A 20709-nucleotide genomic window follows, 5' to 3' on the forward strand; every position below is an offset into this window, starting at 1 on the left:
AAGGATATTCCGTAGCAGGCACTCGATTAGAGCACTCTTACATTTTTGAATAGCTGTGGCATTCATCATTTGATACAAATACATGCAGCGTATTAATGAAGCGTCTCCGTTCAAAATATAGATGCTGATGGCTGTTCTATAAAATGCGAATAGTCTATAGTACATTATTATCTACTGCAGAAAATTATCTCAAGATCGATTGAGTAGCTCAGAAGTTATTAGAGAAAACGTGTGGCTATTTTTACTAGAAGGTTAAGGATATTCCGTAGCAGGCACTCGATTAGAGCACTCTTACGTTTTTGAATAGCTGTGGCATTCATCATTTGATATAAATACATGCAGCGTATTAATGAAGCGTCTCCGTTCAAAATATAGATCTATGTAAGTTATATTAAAATTTAAATGTTTCCGCCAAATCCGATTAATTAATGTGAATCGAGCATCAGTGATTTCAAACAAAGTTACGTTGAAATGATGAATGCTTTGGAAAAACTAAGTGTTAAAAGAAATGCTGCCACAAGAGAAAGATATGAAGAATCTCAGCTTTAAAGCGCTGCTGGTAAGAGTATGTTTGTTCCACGTTCACACGCTCTACACTACTGTAGATGTATTTATTAAAAGACGCTAATAAATCAAAAACATTGTTTTAACTACGCAAAGAATTGAAGATAATAAAATAATAATACGAATCCACAATTTCCAGTTATATCATTTTATTTTCAGTGAGCTATTTTTGTGCCAAACCTTGATTACATAATATAATACGTTTTAATACTCATACATTTTTTGAGGAAAATAATGTAGCATTATCTCTAGCTGCATTGTATCCAGTATCCATTTATAATAATAAATGGTTAATTTGGTTGAATATGAATTTAATCCTTAAAAAACGGCACTACAAATTTTGCCGCAAAACTCTGCTGAACCGCAACTGTGGAACATTTATTCAAAACATTATGATGAGTTAAGTCATGGCTAAAAACTACTATACCTGAATCCCGTCTAAATGGTATTTTTAATCTATTTTGATGTTAAAGCTATATTAAGACGTTGATTCTTAAAAGATTGGAGAAGATAGATTAAACAGATAATACTTTGGGAAAAATCTAAGGCGAATTTATCCTTAAATAAATAGACAAAGAACAATAAAGTGAAAATTATGTCGGCCCCCTTTCTGAAAACCTGCCTTGAACATGTGCATTATCATTTGATAATGTTCTCTTGACTGTCAGTCATATTAAGAAGTTCAAGTCGTCGTATGACGCAAAATATGAAATTACTGCAAAACTATGCAGAGTATGCAATCTCCAATGAGCCGAAGATGGCTTAAATTATATAGTGATCTTCAAATTACGCATACTGACTTATTCATATATGTATACGCAAGTTACGAGTCTAAAGGGGTGCTGAAGATAATATAGGCTCAATAGCAATAGTGGAATCCAAAACCGCTATAAACAAGACCATAAAATATTAAATCTTGGCATATTTACAAGAACAAAAACGTTTATATATGCTAATACATACTAATACAAATGTGTTTAATAGTGTGCGCATGATCACTCTAAAAAAATGTATATGTTAACGAGCCAGCACAAGAGCACCCTCACCAAGAATACACATGTAAAATACAAAATATGAAGAGACACACAAATAAGTACTGGCACAGTAAGCATTCTCTACTTTGCACCCATTTTGCGTCCGTTTTTGGTAACAAAAATCTATCTAAACTAATTTTCCTGTATAAACCAGTTCATTTCCTACAAAAATCAGTTACAAGTTTTGTAACAAAATCATAATGGTAATTTTATTAAATTATTTAAATAAAAAATGTAACATTTTCCTGGCACAAAAGTATTGGCACACATAATTATAAAACATAAAGATTATTTATGAAACTTAACTAATATTTGGTAGGCAAGCCTTTCTTTTTTATAACACCGTCTAAACGTTTTGGCATAGAATGAACAAATTTTCTGGTCGTTTCCGCCACGATATTTGGCCATTTTTATAATAAAACTGTTTGCAGCTGACTTTTGTTGGTAATCGTCCTTTTTTACCCTCCTATCCAGTTACTCCCATAAAAGTTCAATTGGGTTTAGATCAGGAGATTGTGGCGGATGTTGCAAATATGTGCCGTGTTATATGCCAGCCACATTTCAACATCGTTGGCCGAATGCTTGGGATCGTTGTCGTGTTGAAAAATAAAGTTTGATGGTAAGTTAAGGTTTTCGGCTTTACTGTTTTCGCGGTTTTTTTTTTTTTTTTTAATTTTGCCATCTGAGCGAAAATATTAAATTTGCTTTCATCATTAAACAGTACTTCATCCCAGAAACGGATGGCTAAGTTTTATACTTCTTTGCGTACTCCAAACGTTTAATTTAATTGGCAGAGAAAACAAGTGGCTTACATCTAGCAACTCGTGCATTGTAGTTGGCCTCATGCAGTACCCTTCTGATAGTCATTGGGTGTACTTCTTTTCCAAAATCATTTTGAACCTCAGCAGTTATATGTGTAGATGTTATTTTTGGATTCCTTTTAATTTTACGCACTATATCGCTCCGTTCGCGGTCACTTAAAATCCAAGGGTGGCCTTGTCGCGCATAGTTTTCAAGGTTTTGCGATCCTTCAAATGGTTGTATAATGCTGCGAATCCTAAAACGACTTCTTTCCATAATTTCACCCATCTCAGCATAAGATTTACCTTGCTTATGCACACATAAAATTATTTTGCGTTGAGATTCAGTGGTCCTTTGCAGAGTCACGGCACCTAATTCCTGGCCACCAGTTTGGCTTTCGCGCTGGGCACGGAACCACGGAGCAGCTACATAGGGTCATCCACCACGTTATGGAGGCATTTGACAAAAAATTGTACTGTGTGGCGACTTTTGTCGATGTCAGCCAGGCATTCGACCGTATCTGGCACCTAGGGTTACTGGCAAAACTAAAACGCGGACTGCCCTCGCCCTACTTCACCCTGATCCGATCCTACTTGGAGGGTCGTTCTTTCAGGGTGAAAGTTAGGGCGGAGCAGTCCCCCACACATTACATCCAAGCTGGCGTCCCGCAAGGGCCACTTCTATTTTCGCTCTTCTCCACACGCCCATGCCCTCGGTCTGCCTTCGCGCTAACTTCTAATGGCCTCATATGCCGACGACCTCTGCGCAATGGTCAGCGCCAGGTCCCCAGTTGTTGCTGCAGATGCTGCGCAGGACTATCTGGACCTCCTTAGCAGCTGAGCTCGACGCTGGAACGTCAAACTAAGCCCTGCCAAAAGCACCACCGTGTGCTTCACAATTAGAAGAGGAGTACCGCCAGCGCTGAGGTTAAACGGACTAACGCTTACCCAAGAAAGTGAAACAAAATACCTGGGCGTCACCCTTGACAAGCGCCTCACTTTCGCCAGCCACATTAAGGGAGCTGTGCAACGCTGTCGAAATAAGCTGACCAAGTTAAATTGGCTCCTCAACCACCGCAGCAAACTTTCCCTTGGAAGTAAACGGCTTGTGTATTTACAAACTGTGGCACCCATCTGGCGATATGCCATACAGATCTGGGACTTGGCTGCTCCATCCAACAGAAAAAGAGTTCAATCTCTCCAAAACATAACTCTGCGCAGGATGGCAGGAGCCCCATTTTACGTGCGCAACAGCGTTCTACACAGAGACCTGAGGATCCCCTGGGTTGAAGAGAAAATAAGGACCCACTGCGCCCTCTAGAACAACCGGCTAGCCACGCACGCCAATAGGCTCGCCAGCAACCTTCAAGGTGCCCATTCCATCAGGAGGTTAAGGAGGAGAACATTTGCCCACATACTAGCCACCCAACTCCACCAACAACGCCCACCCATCCGCAGGGCTACGCGGCAATAATACAGACAGGATAGATATTAGATACAGCAAATAGAATAACGAAACAAGTTTTTAAATTGTAAAAACATGGCGAAATTAACAAAAGACATCAAATGGTGCATAAGGCAAAAGAGTCCTTACAAACCACTTATTAAATAAAAAAAAAAAAAAATTCATTGGTTTCTTTTTGTGTTGGATTCATATTTGTCTTTTTTTTATTGTTTGGGACAAAATGCAAGTCTGAACTCGACAAATATCTGATTTCAAATAACGGTAGGTAGCAACATATGTTCTGCTAATAGCGTTGCCAGATGGGTAAAAGCATATAAATAAATCGAGTAAAAAACTAAGTGTGCCAATACTTTTCTGGCAGGAAAACGTGCCACTTTTTATGTAAATAGTTTAATAAAAATAATGTTATGTTCTGGTTGCAAAACTTAAACTGATTTTTGTAGGAAATTAACTGGTTTATACAGGAAAATTAGTTTGGATAGATTTTTGTTATCAAAAACGGATGCAAAATGGGTGCAAAGTAGAAAATGCTTACTGTGCCAATACTTCTGTGTGTGTTCTGTTGTAGTGCAAAAATTGAACCATTTATACATTTACGCGATCATTTAGACAAGTGAGATGAAATCAAAGCAATTAATCCATTTGAATTACTAAAATGATCGGCGATCTTGCTCTTTTGCACAAAGTTCGACGGTTAGTGCTTATAGCTAGGCACCTATGAATAATAACTACAAAATATGCACTTAATTAACAATTCATTTGTTTCAGTCGTACCTCTTTCGTAATTTGATCGAGCGCATTATCCTCAGCATTAACGCATATATTGTTTCGCCGCCGACCGGCGCCTGCACTGTCCATTGCATTCAAAATTATTATAAACTTTAATGGTTTACACCTATCAAAATTTATCACAAGGTGTAAATTTAACGTTGCGATGCACTGACGTGACTTATACCAGCACTTAAGTTGAGTTATCCAAAATATCGACTGATCTGAAATAAAAGTTTATTATACATATACGTATGTACTTGTTTCCTTTTTTATACCCTTGCAGATAATTTACAATTTGTTAGCGATATATAATTAACGGTAAAATAACATAGTTATTTTAAGAGTTGCGTCGTATTTTGCAGGTCATGGCGGAGATGGCCGAGTCCGAATATCGAGTAGCTTTAATAAAAACTACGTTCGAATATTAAGTTATGTATGTACATATGTACGTTGGTATATGGAAAATATTGTATATTTTTTCATTTTGCCTATGCCTGCAAGGGCCTTTTATAAATTATAACGCTTGCATACATACATCTTGTTAATCCGTATCTTTAGTCAGTATTACTTAATTTTTATACGCATATGTAGGTTTGTATATATTTATTCCTTGTATATTCAGAAAGGATTTAGTTTTGTTGGATGGTACTAGGTTATATTTAATAGTGCGCGATTCAATATAAATTATGAATAAATGTAAAACATCTAAAAATTAACGTATATAATATGTATACAAATTTAGCTTTAACTCCTATCAACCAGATTTATAATATGAACTTCAATAACGAGTTGTACTAGACGTGCGTCAAGTTAGCATCGGTCACTTTGAATCGATTTTTGGAACATAGTTCCGGAGCCGGAATCACTTACTATTAAATGCATATATGTTCCTTAAATAAACGACGTGACTTAGCGTCGAATTTTGGTACATGGATCCACAAACAGAAATAAACTTTAATACAGGATTGAAAAAAATGAAATTATTTACTATCTACATTCATTTGTTTTTTAATTTCAGCTTATAATATGGGTAAGCTTTGGGGTTGCAAAATTAGGTTTTCACCATATCTTTAAAATATCTTAGTTCAGGGAAATGGCCCGTAAAACGCATATAAGTTAAACCTTTTCTAAAGTAGGTTATTAATTATTTAAGTTGCACAGTGTTGCGCAAGTGAGAAGACTTTGCAACAGCGTAGCTACCGGCGCGTTATTTCCAAAATTCAATTGAAATCTAGGTACATAAAATCTTATAACCAAAGCTAGCCATATACCCTAGAAGTGCTGACCCGGCGACTCGGGCATGATGTCGGATAGCAGCTGCTTGCTTCGCAGAGCATTGCCCGCAACATTGTCGCTGACTGAAGGTTGCGCTTCTGGCACTGTCATTGGGCAATATCCGCAGATGATGCTGACCTTGCACTATTATCATGCCGGCTATTCGTGATCGGCTTGGCAGCTTCTTTGTTGCTGGGCGCTAGGTCACGTTGGCACGTTAACGGCTCAAGGTGGCTGGGGCGAGTGGTACAGTGTGCGGTGCCTCCCGAGTGAAGTTGTTGTGCGCATGTTGTGTAGGGCAATTTTGTACAGAATGTCGTTGTAAGGGCAGCGCTGCAGTTTCCAAATCGGCACTACCTGGTTACCGCATTCAGCTATGTTGTTGTTTTCGACAAAGTTAAGACTGGTGCCATTGGGTGCAAGATTATTATTTACATGCTAAGTTAGGCTTAGGGTATTTTATTATCAAGTGTAAAAAATTCTTGTTTAATAAAACTTTAATTTGGGCTTCTTCCATTAGGTTTGTAATTTTAATATTGATAGAATGTTCATTGATAATATTTTGTTAATCATTGGTGTCTAAAATCGCGTGGTTGATTATTCCAATTTTTGTAAGAGTAACCGATAGCATAAGGGCTTCGAGTTCAGAATTAATTATCCTATTTCTTGAAAGAAAGGCTTCGTATAAATGCTCTGTATTCATTTGTTTTGCTTTTGCATCTTTTACTTAAAATATTTACTGCGCTTGTTAGTTAGTTTATTTGTTCTTGTGTTAATAGTTATCTGCCTATTTTCTGATTCTATGAGCTCTTTCTGTGTGAATTTAATGTTCTCGAAGTCGTGGAAATCTGGAGTGCTGGCTGCAAATTTTAAAGCGGTGCCTAACAAATTACTATGGTCCCCAAGTCTGATTCTACTGTTTCTTCTGTGTACAAAGTTGTAAGTTTATTTCCTAATCTCTTGTTTGATTTTACGAGGACCTTGTCTCCTACCTGGAAATTTCGGGTTTGTCTTGTCTTGTCTTATCTTTGTAACTGGATGTTCTGTGCATTTAGGACTTAATCTCTAATTTCTGCGTTGAACTCAGTGGTCGATTAATGAATTACGTCAATAGGTCGTTTATTTGTGACTGAGTGAATGATTCTGTTGTATTCTATGGCTATATACATATATATACTACGAAGTGGTGGTGCGTTAACAATTTGCACATTAAATCGGTTACTCGGACTTAATATATGGCTCATTGTCGCAATATATTGTTTTTGTTCGAAGATAGAAATTCATAAGCTGTAAGATTGCGGCTTGCACACTTGCTATTTGTCTGGAAGCGATTGGCTGGACAATTGAAAATTTTGAGAATTTGTCTACGCAAATGAGAAAATATTTCTTGTCGGTTAAAAATATGTCAATATGCAATATTTCGCCTGTGTATGAAGGAATGGGCGTTTCCCCAAGAATCTGTTTTTGGGGGTGACGATAATATTTTGCCCTTTGACTTTGATTTTACAATTTGCAATGACCTCATTTGCCATATGAGTCATTTTTGGATAAATATAATTCTGCAGAATTTGTTTCACGTTTTCCTGGGCGGCTCTATGAGCCCTATTATATTCTGGGACAGTAATTTCTTTTTGTTCGTTTTTGTCCAAGTCAGTTACCATGCGGTCCGTGTAGCGGAATGTGGTTGTCGGGAATGTCTCTATTAATTTGTGCTGAATGAATGCCTGTATTGGTAGTAAAATTGCGTTGACTACGTCTTTCTTGACCACGTCACATAGTGTTTCTCTACCTGAGAAATATAAGAGATTTTGAGTTTTTTCACCAAACATAGTGACCGGTTTAACTGATGCAGTTCCGCTTTCTTCTATTATTATTTGATTTGTCTGTCTTTTCGACAGTGTAGGTGTAGTGTATATCGCACTGGCATCCTCTTCTATCGTATGGATGTGCTGTCGGCACAGCGCATCAGCGACGTACATAGTTCTCTTTTCCTGGCTTGTAAAAGATTTGGGCATCGTGTTCGTCAATGAAAGCTTAACAGCTTAACCTAAACGGGGTGGTTATAGGGTGACCGAGATGGTCGGATTATACCGTCTCTTAACATGGCTTGTGTTCCTTCATTTACAAAATCGGAAACGCTCATCGGGTATGGGTACAATTTTGAATATATGGGGTCTTCGTTCTCTGTCCGGATAGTACCAATGATATTAGTGTTGAATGGAAGGGCCTCGTTTGGTTCTGCAAATATACCCGTTCGGTTTTCTAACATTAGTTGGAATTTTTCTTTAATCTCTTGGGGTACTTCTATATCCTCAACTTTTGTAAAATTCACGTTTGAACATTTTACAAATCGGATTACCTCAGAACCGCTGTTAGTTATTAGATTTTTAAACCCTGAACCCATTAAAAATAGGTAAACAGGGTATATTGTACTTGTGCAAATGTATGTAACAGGCAGAAGGAAGCATCTCCGACTCCATAAAGTATATATATTCTTGATCAGCAACAATAGCCGAGTCGATCTAGCCATGTCCGTCTGTCTGTCTGTCCGTCCGTCCGTCTGCCCGTCCGTATGTATGAACGCAAGGATATCAGAACCAATAAGAGCTAGAGACTTGAAATTTTGGCTGTAGGTCCTCCTAGTGCCCGCGCAGATCGAGTTTGTTTCCGATATTCGATAACTTGGCCCGTTTCCAAGTAATCGATAAAAATCGATATCGAAATCCTGTTTTTTCAGAAATTTAGGCAAATAATATGAGCTAGAGTCACCAAACCTGACATGTAGCTTCTAGAATAGTATATATATATCAAGTATCTTTCATTTTAAAGCTATCGCCACCTCCCCGCTACCACCAAAAAGCTATAAATCAAATTAGTTATCCAACTTGTATTGCCCATCAATTTAAGCCACAATTTATATGCAATTGACTTTTTGAGAATACACAAATATTCTTTATTCTATTCTACAATAAGATGTACTGTCGAAAATTTCATTAAGTTCGGTTAAGAAACACAAAAGTTATGTGCGCACGTGTTGTCATCATGTCATTATAATTGCTGCGCAAATTCCAAGAATTTCTGTATACATGTACACACACACACATTCATGCGTGTTTGCTTTGAATGCTATCAACAGCATTGCAATTGCGATTGTATTGCTTTCTGTGCTGTTATTTAAATTGGTTTTTTTCTCATTAAAGCTCAATTATTGGTGTGGACCTTGAGTACATGCAGCGGTAAGTGGTGCGGTTAGTTGCGAGTTCCAACCATGCCAAGGGAACAATTTTTTTTTATTTTTTTTTATTATTACTAAAGCAAACGAGTGCGTAGCGTGAGCTGCATTTGGTGTTGGAGGAAGAGGGTTCAGGGTATCCTCTAGTCGGGATCCCGACTAGAACCTCTTACTTGTTGTTTTTTTTTTGCTCAAGTACAACGTTAGTTTGCTTAAGAGGTTGAAGTCCAATTATTCGTCAAATGTTGTGAGGTTTGGTAACAAGAAGAATGTCGTATTTGTATTCAAGAGGTTCATCACGCACTTTTTGTTCATAGGGTTATAACCATGGATTGACTTCACATGAAATGGTTTATTTACGGAAATAATATTTGTTTAACTCTTTTAAAGGTTTAATATAGTTCTTGGAAGCCCCCGTGTCTATCAAAAGTTTAATTTTTCTCGCTGCGATTTCCCTTTCTATGAACGGGAGCATGGAATTATGCCTAAAAAATTGACTTGGTCGTATTACGTGAGGTCGTCGTCTATATCTTGTACTTCCTCGTCAGCTACCGTTGGGTATACGTAATCCTCTTGGTTGATTCCACTGATTGTTCTGAATTTGTCTATGAGACGGAGCGCTTTGATTTTCTTGCTTTATCAGATTTACTGGTCGTTGGTCCGGTTGATTGTGGCCTTAAAATTGAGAGGTGTGTCAAAAGAGGAAAGTATCAAATCAGCTGAACCATTTATTTTGTTCCTCAATATGCCTAAAGCTTGGAAATGTTTCGAACTACCCTCATATCTTTCGTACACTTTGTATGCGGTATGTGCCGCTTTACTCCATTAGACGTATGTCACATTTCTACCCTCGAAGTCCGGCAGGGACTTCATAATATCTAAAGTCTCTTTGCACACGAGACTTGCTCTAATTTCGGCACTTCTATATGTTTCTACTTCAGGTGTGCCGATATTCACACTACCTAAGCGTTCTTTAATATCTTGCAATTTTTTATTGAAGCTTTGTTCTTGCAAGGCGGGTGCGCTTGAGACTGCGCCTTCTATAATAGCATTCAATTGCTCGTTTGTCATTGCCATATTGCAGTAGCTTTGAGTTTTATACTGATTTTCTGAAAATTCTGTGCTTCTAAGTTTCTTGAGTTTGCCTAGAAAATCCTCTAATCCACTATCACTCATATGTGTAATTTACACGAACACAAAGAACAAAACTTTGTTTCGTTTTTATTTTTGCATTAAAAATTATGCAAGAATTGTTCTAAACTCGTGCCTATATTTGGATATTTGGTTCCGCCTAACACACACAGTACTTGAAATTTTGGATTTTATTTAATTTAATTTTTAATGTTTCGTTTGAAACGATTTGCAAGCAAAGAGATAATGAGGTAAAAATCAATGAAAACTCTACTTACATGTTCGTGTTTTAACTTAATAAATTTATCTAATAATTGTGCTGCTGCCCTCGGTTGGTGTTCTTTGTTATTGGATATCATGTTGTTTGTGGTTGTAGTTTTTCTTGTTTTTGTTAACTTATCGGGTCTCGATCGCGTTAGGTGCCAGTTAAACCGTTTCTAAAGTAGATTATTAATTTTTTAAGTTGCACAGTGTTGTGCAAGTGAGAAGACTTGGTAATAGCGTGGCTATAACCGGTGCGATTTATTTCCAAAATCCAACTGAAATCGAGGTACATAAAATCTTATAAACAAAGCTAGCCCTTTGCCCTAAAAGTGCTGACCCGGCGCTTAGGGCATGATGTCGGATAGCAGCTACTTGCTTCGCAGAGCATTGCCCGCAACATTGTCGCTAACTGAAGCTTGGGCTTCTGGCACTGTCGTTGTGCAATATCCGCAGATGATGCTGACCTTGCACTATTATCATGCCGGCTATTCGTGATCGGCTTGGCAACTTCTTTGTTGCTGGGCGATCGTGTTAACTTATAATTGATTAAAGCCTATAATTTGTTACGGAAATGCTTGTTTCTCTTTGGGCCAATCCGGCACCGATGATGTTGCTGCCCAAATGTACAGCAGCGAGTTCGATTTTGTCAGCGGTCAACGGCGGGCGTGCCGTGCTCGAAGCCAGACAAAAGTTTTTCTTTTTGCGTGTCGGCTCCGTACTAAAATATTCTAGAGAAGTTTTCCAATCGCCCAAGCCGACGCCTACAAATTAAAAAAACGAGGAATATTTTTTGCTGTTTAATAATGAAACATCAATTTAAAAATTGTGCCAAGATATACAAAAATTAAAAAATATTTAAAACTTACATGTGACACGGGACAAACAAATAAAAAAAGTATGACAATAAATAAAGGAAAAGACCCACTGTTTCGGCAACGAAGGGACCAGCTCTCGGAGCAGAGAGGTCAAGAGTTTCACCCCCAGGCCCGGTTTCGGCTCAGCGGCGCACGTCAGCCGTCCTCTCGGCACACTGATCACTGACGCTATCCAGTAGGATAGACTAAGAAGCGAGCCACAAAAGGCGGATTTTCAACAGGCTAAGAAGGAAAAACCCGAGAGAGTCCGTTCCAAGAGCGTTTTACCACCCCAGTCAAGAGGCAGTCCAAGTCCGGGTCCCCTCTGAGTTGTTGAAAAATAAGAGAAAGACAGACAACTGCATAATTAAGATTAGTTATTTTTTTGCATTTTGCCTAATTTAAAATTAAAAAAAAAAACCGGGAATAATTTGTATTAAATACTTAACGCCAAAAGGGAGGACCCAAAGGTTATAGCCAATGCCAGGGGAACCTGATAAGGGAAAAGTTGTTTTGAATTCCACACCGGCCATACATATATATAGTGACATATCCATAGTCGCACCCACCCTTTAACATAACTTAGCACACAAGCATAAGCATAAGTATAAACACTTCCAATATTGTAAACAAAAAGCCTGGTGACAACATCGACATTGGTCAAGATCAAACTGTCCCCCTTTTGGTAGACATAAACAATTCACCCTAAATATCACGCCACTGTCAATGTTCCCATCAGAGTACTATCCCACGCATAATTGCTGACGCAGCTCAAACTTCACTCAATTTTGACTCAAACTCTCTCAAAACCGAAGTTTGCTAAGCGACCGCAACAGATAAATGAATTAGTCAAGATTCGGGAAGCAAATCTAATTGTACTCATCATAAGAAGTAGCCGTTAAGTGAAAATAAAGAATTGAAATATATTTTTTTAAAGTAATTAAACGTGCAAAACTTAATTGGCGCAGCCGGTAGGATACGTCGGGAAAAAGTAAAGATCGCTAAAGGATAATTAATTCCTAGATCTAAAAACACAATCGCGACCGAAATTTTTGTCGGTAATTGTCGGTGTGTAACAAACTTTTTTTTCGAATACGTATCCGCATAAGAACCTTCGGGTCACTAGTAGTTTAATAACATCGACCCTTCGGGCAATAAAACTACTACAGTTAATAACGACTGGCTTTGCATATCTTTTGATCCCTGCAATACGTTATTACTGGGTCTTATCCATAAGACACACACTCAAAAAAAAAACATTAAACAAAGTGCAACGAAACTAAGTGCAAGAAAACCACAAACTCAAAGAAAAAAAAAACTATTTAAAGTGTATAACACCAAAACCATGACGATGGAGTTATCAGAACAACACCTAAACCAGGCCCTATCGCAACTTAGACAGGTGCCATGTTTTGACGGATCAACAGAAAATCTCAACGCTTTTATTAAAAGGATCGATTACATCCTACATCTTTATCCAACCCGAGATGTCAGACAACACAGCATCTTATATGGAGCCATCGAATTGCAAGTTGCTGGAGATGCTCAGAGGGTTTCACAAAGGACAGCAGCCAACACTTGGCAGGAGTTGAGGAACGCACTGATTGAAGAATACAAAGTACAGACACCATTTGAAGAACTCCTTCGACGCCTATACAACACGAATTACCAGGGAAACGTCCGTAAGTTCATCGAGGATCTCGAAAATAAATCTTATGTTATATTAAACAAGTTAGCTTTAGAAAATATACCTAGCAATACGACACTTTATACAAATGCCATGAATAACACAATTAAAGATGTAATAACAAAAAAATTACCTGATAGGCTTTTCATGATGTTAGCCAGATACGACATAACGTCGACACAGAAACTAAAACAAGTAGCGCAAAGAGAAGGATTATACGAAAATAGCGTAACTGATAGACCTAAAACTAATAACGTTCAGGGCAATCAAAATAACAATCGTAGGAACACGGGAAATTATCAGCAAAATGCTAGCCCAGCCACCAGTTCAAGTGGCTATTCCAACACGAATCAGAGTTATCATGTACAAAATAAACAGCACACTAATTCTGAAGACAATCAAAAGGCTCACCACGAGTTCCAACAGAAATTAAATCAAGGTAGAACCCAAAATCCTTTAAACTATCAAAATCAGCCCCATTCACGCTTGAATGCGCCAAACCCTCCGACTAAACGTCAAAGAGATAGCCACAGTGGGCAGATGAAAATGGACACATCCGAAAATTTTCATCAGCAAGCCTCGGAACAAACAGAAGAAATCCATTCATAAAATTGATTATGAACGACGAAGTTTTAAAATGTGTCATTGACACAGGTTCAACTATAAACCTAATGAAAACAAACTGCTTAAATTTTCCAATATACAACGAAACACTAAAGGTTCACACCATAAATGGTGTCATTGAATTAAAACAAAGCATAGGATTAGGAGCAAGCAAAATTTGTCCGAGTAATCAAAAATTCTATATTCACGACTTCTCAGAGCATTATGATGTTCTGATTGGGAGAGAATACCTTGAAGCATGTCAAGCAAAAATAGACTATGCACAAGGATCCGTAACCTTAGGAGAGTTTACCTTTTGTTTTAGATATAATGACGAAGAGGTCGAAGAGGACATGACCGCACAAGAGTGCCTTGATCCACCCTCAAAAGAGGACAGACCATTTAACTTCGCTATTAATAACGAATTAACAGAAAACAATGAGTTTAGGCTAGAGCACCTAAACCCAGAAGAAAAAGAAAAAATTAAAAATGTTTTACATAAATTTCGTGATATCCAGTACCATGAAGGTGACAATTTGACTTTCACTAGTACAATTAAACACAAAATTCTAACAAAACATGAGGACCCAATTTACAAGCGTCCATATAAATATCCTCAAATATACGATGAGGAAGTAAATAAACAAATAAGCGATATGATAAAACAAAATATCATACGTAAATCTAAATCCCCTTACTGCTCACCAGTAATAATCGTTCCAAAGAAAAACGATGCATCTGGAAAACAAAAATTCCGGTTAGTCATAGATTACCGCAATCTCAATGAACTAACTATTAATGATAAATACCCTATCCCGATCATGGATGAAATACTGGACAAACTTGGAAAATGCCAATATTTCACAACCATTGATCTAGCCAAAGGCTTCCACCAAATTCACCAATTTCATTTGGTCTTAAGAATGCACCTGCAACGTTCCAACGTTGTATGAACAATCTCTTAGAAGATTTAATTTTTAAGGATTGTCTGGTCTACTTAGATGACATTATAATTTTTTCCACTTCATTGGAGGAACACATATTGTCGCTACAAAAAGTATTTGAGAAGCTTAGAGAAGCTAACTTAAAACTACAGTTGGATAAATGCGAGTTCATGAGAAAAGAAACTGAATTTCTCGGTCACATCATCTCAACTGAGGGTATAAAACCAAATCCCAACAAAATACAAGCAATTGTCAAATTCCCAATTCCAAAAACCCCAAAAGAAATTAAATCATTTCTAGGATTATGCGGTTTCTATAGGAAATTTATACCAAATTTCGCTAATATAGTAAAACCATTAACACTTAAATTAAAAAAAGGAGCAAAGATCAATATAAATGACAAAGACTACGAATCAGCGTTTGAAAAGCTAAAAGTACTCATAACATCCGATCCAATTTTAATATACCCTAATTTCGAAAAACCATTTTCATTAACTACAGACGCAAGTAATATGGCAATAGGGGCCGTCCTTTCGCAAGAGCATAAGCCTATATGCTATGCAAGCAGAACTCTCAACGAGCATGAGATAAATTATTCAACGATTGAAAAAGAATTATTAGCAATCGTTTGGGCCACTAAATACTTTAGGTCCTATCTTTTTGGTCGACAATTTCAAATCCTTAGTGATCACAGACCACTCGTCTGGTTAAATAACCTGAAAGAACCTAACATGAAATTACAACGATGGAAAATCAAGCTAAATGAGTTTGATTTCCAAATTAAATACGTCCCAGGAAAAGAAAACTATGTGGCAGATGCTCTGTCCAGAATCCAATTAAACGAAAACTTTCTAGGCGAAGATACCATTAGCACAAGAGCAACTATACATAGTGCTCAGGAAGATAACAGTAACCATTTACGAATCACAGAAAGACCCCTTAATTATTATAATCGGCAAATAGAATTTGAAAAAGGAACCGAGAACGAAACGAAAGTTACAAATTACTTTCATAAAACCAACATAAAAATTACATACAAAGACATGACTAACGCACATGCCAAAGAATTAATAAAAGAATATTTATGCACAAAGAAAAGTGTGCTATACTTCCACAATGAAGCAGATTTTCCAATTTTTCAAGAAGCCTACTTAGAAATAATAAGCCCGAATAATTTAACAAAGGCAATGAAAACTAGTAAAAAATTAATAGATCTTCAAACATTTGCAGAATTCAAGGAACTAATATTAAAAAAACACAAAGAATTATTACATCCAGGAATTGAAAAAACTATTAATTGGTTCAAAGAAACCCACTATTTCCCAGATTATCAAAATTTAATTCAAAATCTAATAAACGAATGCGAGATTTGCAACATCGCAAAAACAGAACACAGGGATACAAAATTAACTTTCGAAATAACTCCGGAAATCGCTAATATCCGAGAAAAATATGTAATGGATTTTTACATAGTAGGAGATAAACAATTTTTATCTTGCATTGATATCTATTCAAAATTTGCATCATTAATAGAAATAAAAAGTAGAGACTGGTTAGAAACCAAACGAGCTATAATACAAGTATTCAACCAAATGGGTAAACCCATCGAAATAAAAGCAGACAAAGACTCAGCTTTTATGTGCACAGCTTTACAATTATGGCTAAAATCAGAAGCAGTAAATATTAATATAACCACTAGTAAAAACGGCATATCCGACGTAGAACGATTTCATAAGACAGTTAACGAAAAACTAAGAATCATTAACAGCGACTCAGACGTCGAAAATAAACTTACAAAATATGAAACAATACTTTACACATACAATCATAAGACAAAGCATAAAACGACTAACAGAACACCAGCGGACATATTCATATACGCAGGTACACCAGAGTATGACACTCAAGCTAATAAAGAAAAACTAATAAATAACCTCAACAAAAAACGAACGAATTTCGAAATTGACACAAGATACAAACATTCACCGTTAGTTAAATCAAAGACAACAACCCCGTTCAAGAAAACAGGAGAACTAAGACAAATCGACGATAAACATTTTGAGGAAACAAACAGAGGCAGGAAGATAATACATTACAAGACCAAATTCAAAAAGAAAAAGAAGACTAATCAAAGTAAATATAACAATTACAGGTCAACAACAGACAGCGACCAGAACATACAAGCACCAGCTTAAACTAATTATTATAATATTACTATCAATAACTGTAAACCATATAAATGCACAAAGCATTGAAATTAATCCTATTAAAGCCCATAACGGTTATCTCATATTCAAAACAGGAACCATAGACATTCCGACAGATTACGAATACCATTGTTTAACGGTTAACATAACAAAAACCGAAGAAACTTTTAACAATTTAATTGAACAAACTAAAGAATTTAATAACCTAATACAAATCGAATACCTAGTAGAAAAATTAAACAGAGAAATAAACGGCTTAAAAATAGCCAAACGCAGCAAGAGAGGTTTAGTAAACATAGTAGGAACAGTATACAAATACTTATTTGGAACATTAGACCAAGAAGATAAAACAGAAATTGAAAAAAAAATAAGCAGCTTAGCAGAAAACAGCGTTCAGGTTAACGAATTGAATCACATAATAGAAGCTGAAAACAAAGGAATAGAAGTCATGAATGAACTAAATCAAAAGACAGAAAAAGGAAAGAAATTAGATATCCTTATGTTTAACCTACAACCTACAGAATATATAGAAGACATAGAGATGGGAATGCAGCTCACAAGATTAGGTATTTTTAACCCAAAATTATTAAAACATGACTATTTGTCGCATGTTAACTCAGAAAAATTGTTGAATATAAAAACTTCTACTTGGCTTAAATCAGATACAAACGAAATACTGATAATATCCCTTATTCCTCGAGAAATAATAAAAAACCCGGTATTTGAAATAATTCCATACCCGGACGAAAATAATAACATTTTGACAGAAATAGCTCATGAAAAATATTTTACACAAGACAAAAAAGTCTATAGCAAAGAAACAAAAAAATTAATTAATAATGAATGCATGACAGGAATTTTAAACCAAGTAACATCAGAATGTAGTTATACCAAAACTTTGAAAAATTTTCAAATTAACTATGTAGAACCAAATATTATTTTAACTTGGAATTTACCAAAAACAATATTAAACCACAATTGTATAAATAACGAAATAACAATAGAAGGAAACAATTTAATAAAAATCTTTAATTGTTCGCTACAAATTAATGAAATTTCAATTTCAAACAACATGCTAGATTATACTCAAAATATTTATGTAAGCAATGATGTCATAAAAATAGAACCACTTTCGTTTGCACAAACGAAACAAATTATAAATGAACATACAAAATTTAACAATGTATTCCAAATAATTACAATAACCATATTTGTAATCATATTAATAAGTTTAACACTGTATTTAACATATAAATTCAAAAGCATACCTAAGGAATTAATTATAAAATACAAAAAACCAAAAGTAGAAGAAACACCTACAAAAATAGAACATACACCAATTGTAAAAGAAGAAAATATTACACTATACCCAAATTTAAACACCTGAGGACAGGCACTTTTCTAATGGTTGGGGGAGTGACATATCCATAGTCGCACCCACCCTTTAACATAACTTAGCACACAAGCATAAGCATAAGTATAAACACTTCCAATATTGTAAACAAAAAGCCTGGTGACAACATCGACATTGGTCAAGATCAAACTGTCCCCCTTTTGGTAGACATAAACAATTCACCCTAAATATCACGCCACTGTCAATGTTCCCATCAGAGTACTATCCCACGCATAATTGCTGACGCAGCTCAAACTTCACTCAATTTTGACTCAAACTCTCTCAAAACCGAAGTTTGCTAAGCGACCGCAACAGATAAATGAATTAGTCAAGATTCGGGAAGCAAATCTAATTGTACTCATCATAAGAAGTAGCCGTTAAGTGAAAATAAAGAATTGAAATATATTTTTTTAAAGTAATTAAACGTGCAAAACTTAATTATATATATATAAACAACAAAAAAAATGATTTATTTTGTGTGGGGAGCCAATCGCTCAAATTAAAATATATAAATTCATTCTCCAACGTTGTTCCCAGCGGTAATTGGCATTAGCTTGCGGTGAAGAATTTTCTTTGTTGTTGTTCGGCTCTAACTAAAATGGAAATTTTAGAAATTAACACCCATTGTCAATAATTATAAGAATATGCAAGTAATTATACGCACCTGTGAAGTAGAAAAGGAATGTCCGATTGCATGACATTGTAAATTGCTGTTTGCAAAGAGAAGGGCAATAAGAAAAAATATTAATTGTTAATAATTTTAAGAAAATTAAACTAATTATATGCAAACACTGAAGAGCGAAATGTCCGGCTAAATATCTGATGATGGGGAGAGGGGACTGACAGCCGACACGGGCTGATGCGGGCCATCTAGTGACCAAAATGAGGTAGACGAGATCAATATATATTTAATGTTGTGTTTAAAAACATTGTGGCAATATTTAATAATATATATATTTGTTCACAGATAATGGCCCAATAGTTGTGCATATAGAGCTGGATATTTCGATAATTTTGCTTTTTATTTCAATAATATCAACGGTAAAGTTTTTGAGAAAATCGCAATTTCGTTAATTTTTACGCAAATTGTAAAATCAATATAGTTGGCAATATGTATTTAATTTGTGTACAAAAACTATGGTAATATTTAATAATATTTATATTTTTTTTCACAGAACATTACGGTCATGCACGGTAGCTGTGGATATAAAGCTCAATTTATCAATTATTTTGCATTTTAATTCATTAAAATTAATGGTACAGTTGTTGAGCAAATCACATCTTTCTATTTTTCTCATAATACTCTATGATAATGCAAAAAAATTGCTGGTAATATTACATTACATAGTATAAAATACTGGCAATATTTAAACATATTTCAAATCGTGGCAATATTTGAGATGGATATTTAAAAATTAGCTTTAGGAGTGTGCAAGAAAAATGTAGGTCTGTACAGGCAGAAGTAGGTTCATTAGTAGACCAAAGATCAGCCATGGATACAGCAATTGATGCAGCCGCAGCAGCAATGTAATATGCCGCTTGATAAAAATATTTTTCTCGGTACCTAAAAGTAGGCAGTAGAATATTATCTATCTAGCGTCAATAAGCTTTGCTTGAAGAATTAATTATAAATTTCAACACTTATATTAAAATATATATATATATATATATATTTAGTATTTAAATTTTTTTCTTATGGCTCAAAGTTAATTTATTTGTATGCAATAACTTTTAGTTATCCTGACCAATAAGTTTATTATTAAACGTACGTGGTTTAGTTTTCTTAAATTAGTTGTAGTCTAAATCGTCGTCGTGCTTCCGATTCGCTGATGATACCATTCGTTAACGGTATCGATAATTTTAAGCTCATTTCGGTTTTGCCACAGCTACCCTCACTTTAGTGACCAAGTCGGGAGCAAACCTAACGTTGCGCTTATTTGAATAGGTGCTCAACACCTTTGGTTGAGAATCGTTGACAGCATCATCGTCCTTTGGTATAAAAGCCGGCTTCAGGCAGTCAGTAAAAACGGCGAAATTTTTACCCTTTATTTTAATGACAAACGAGCGTTCGACCACTTCATACGGGCCTGAGTATGGTGGTTCTAATGGCTGTCTTACTGAATCAGTTTTCAACACGTATAATTTCCGGCCACTCGAAACGAAAGTTAATACTAGCAAGTAAGAGGTTCTAGTCGGGTGCTCCAGACTAGGGGATACCTTGAACCCTCTTATTTCAACACCAAATGCAGCTCGCGCAACGCGCTCGTTTGGCTTAGTATTAATAAAGATAAATTAATAAAAATAAAGGTCCCTTGACAGGGTTCGAACTCGCAACTGACCGCATTACTTGATGCTGCCTCTACGCAACAGACACACCAGCCAAAAAAAAAACAGTTTCCTCGGTAGGGTTCGTTCTCGCTACACACTGCACTATTTGCCACTGTCCCTACTCAACAGCCACACCTATAATTAAGTTTAAATGAGA

At 36.0% G+C, this 20709-nt stretch overlaps 1 protein-coding gene and 1 long non-coding RNA gene across 5 annotated transcripts in view; both read right to left on the reverse strand.

The window, feature by feature from the left end:
* The window catches only part of LOC135440399 (leucine-rich repeat flightless-interacting protein 2), a 57745-nt gene extending 52393 nt beyond the window's left edge, over positions 1-5352 (reverse strand). For 2 of the 4 annotated variants that reach the window (XM_064699523.1, XM_064699522.1), the window contains exons 1-2: positions 5170-5350; positions 4638-4855 (exon numbers count right to left, since the gene is read on the reverse strand). In XM_064699523.1, coding sequence (XP_064555593.1) covers positions 4638-4721 — 84 coding nt within the window. In that variant the 5' untranslated portion in view covers positions 4722-4855; positions 5170-5350. Of the gene's footprint in view, positions 1-4637; positions 4856-5169 lie in introns of all 4 variants that reach the window. The other 2 variants (XM_064699520.1, XM_064699521.1) reach the window with 2 other exon arrangements.
* On the reverse strand, positions 697-1451 carry LOC135440400 (uncharacterized). The gene is made up of 2 exons (XR_010438296.1): positions 992-1451; positions 697-931 (listed from the first exon to the last, which is right to left on the reverse strand). It is a non-coding gene; the product is annotated as an uncharacterized LOC135440400 (long non-coding RNA).
* Positions 5353-20709: the final 15357 nt, after the last annotated feature.

The sequence above is a fragment of the Drosophila montana genome, unplaced genomic scaffold (assembly GCF_035044405.1).
Source record: "Drosophila montana isolate Dmon_TW-CO22-7 unplaced genomic scaffold, ASM3504440v1 contig_972_1, whole genome shotgun sequence".
NCBI classification, from domain to species: domain Eukaryota; kingdom Metazoa; phylum Arthropoda; class Insecta; order Diptera; family Drosophilidae; genus Drosophila; species Drosophila montana.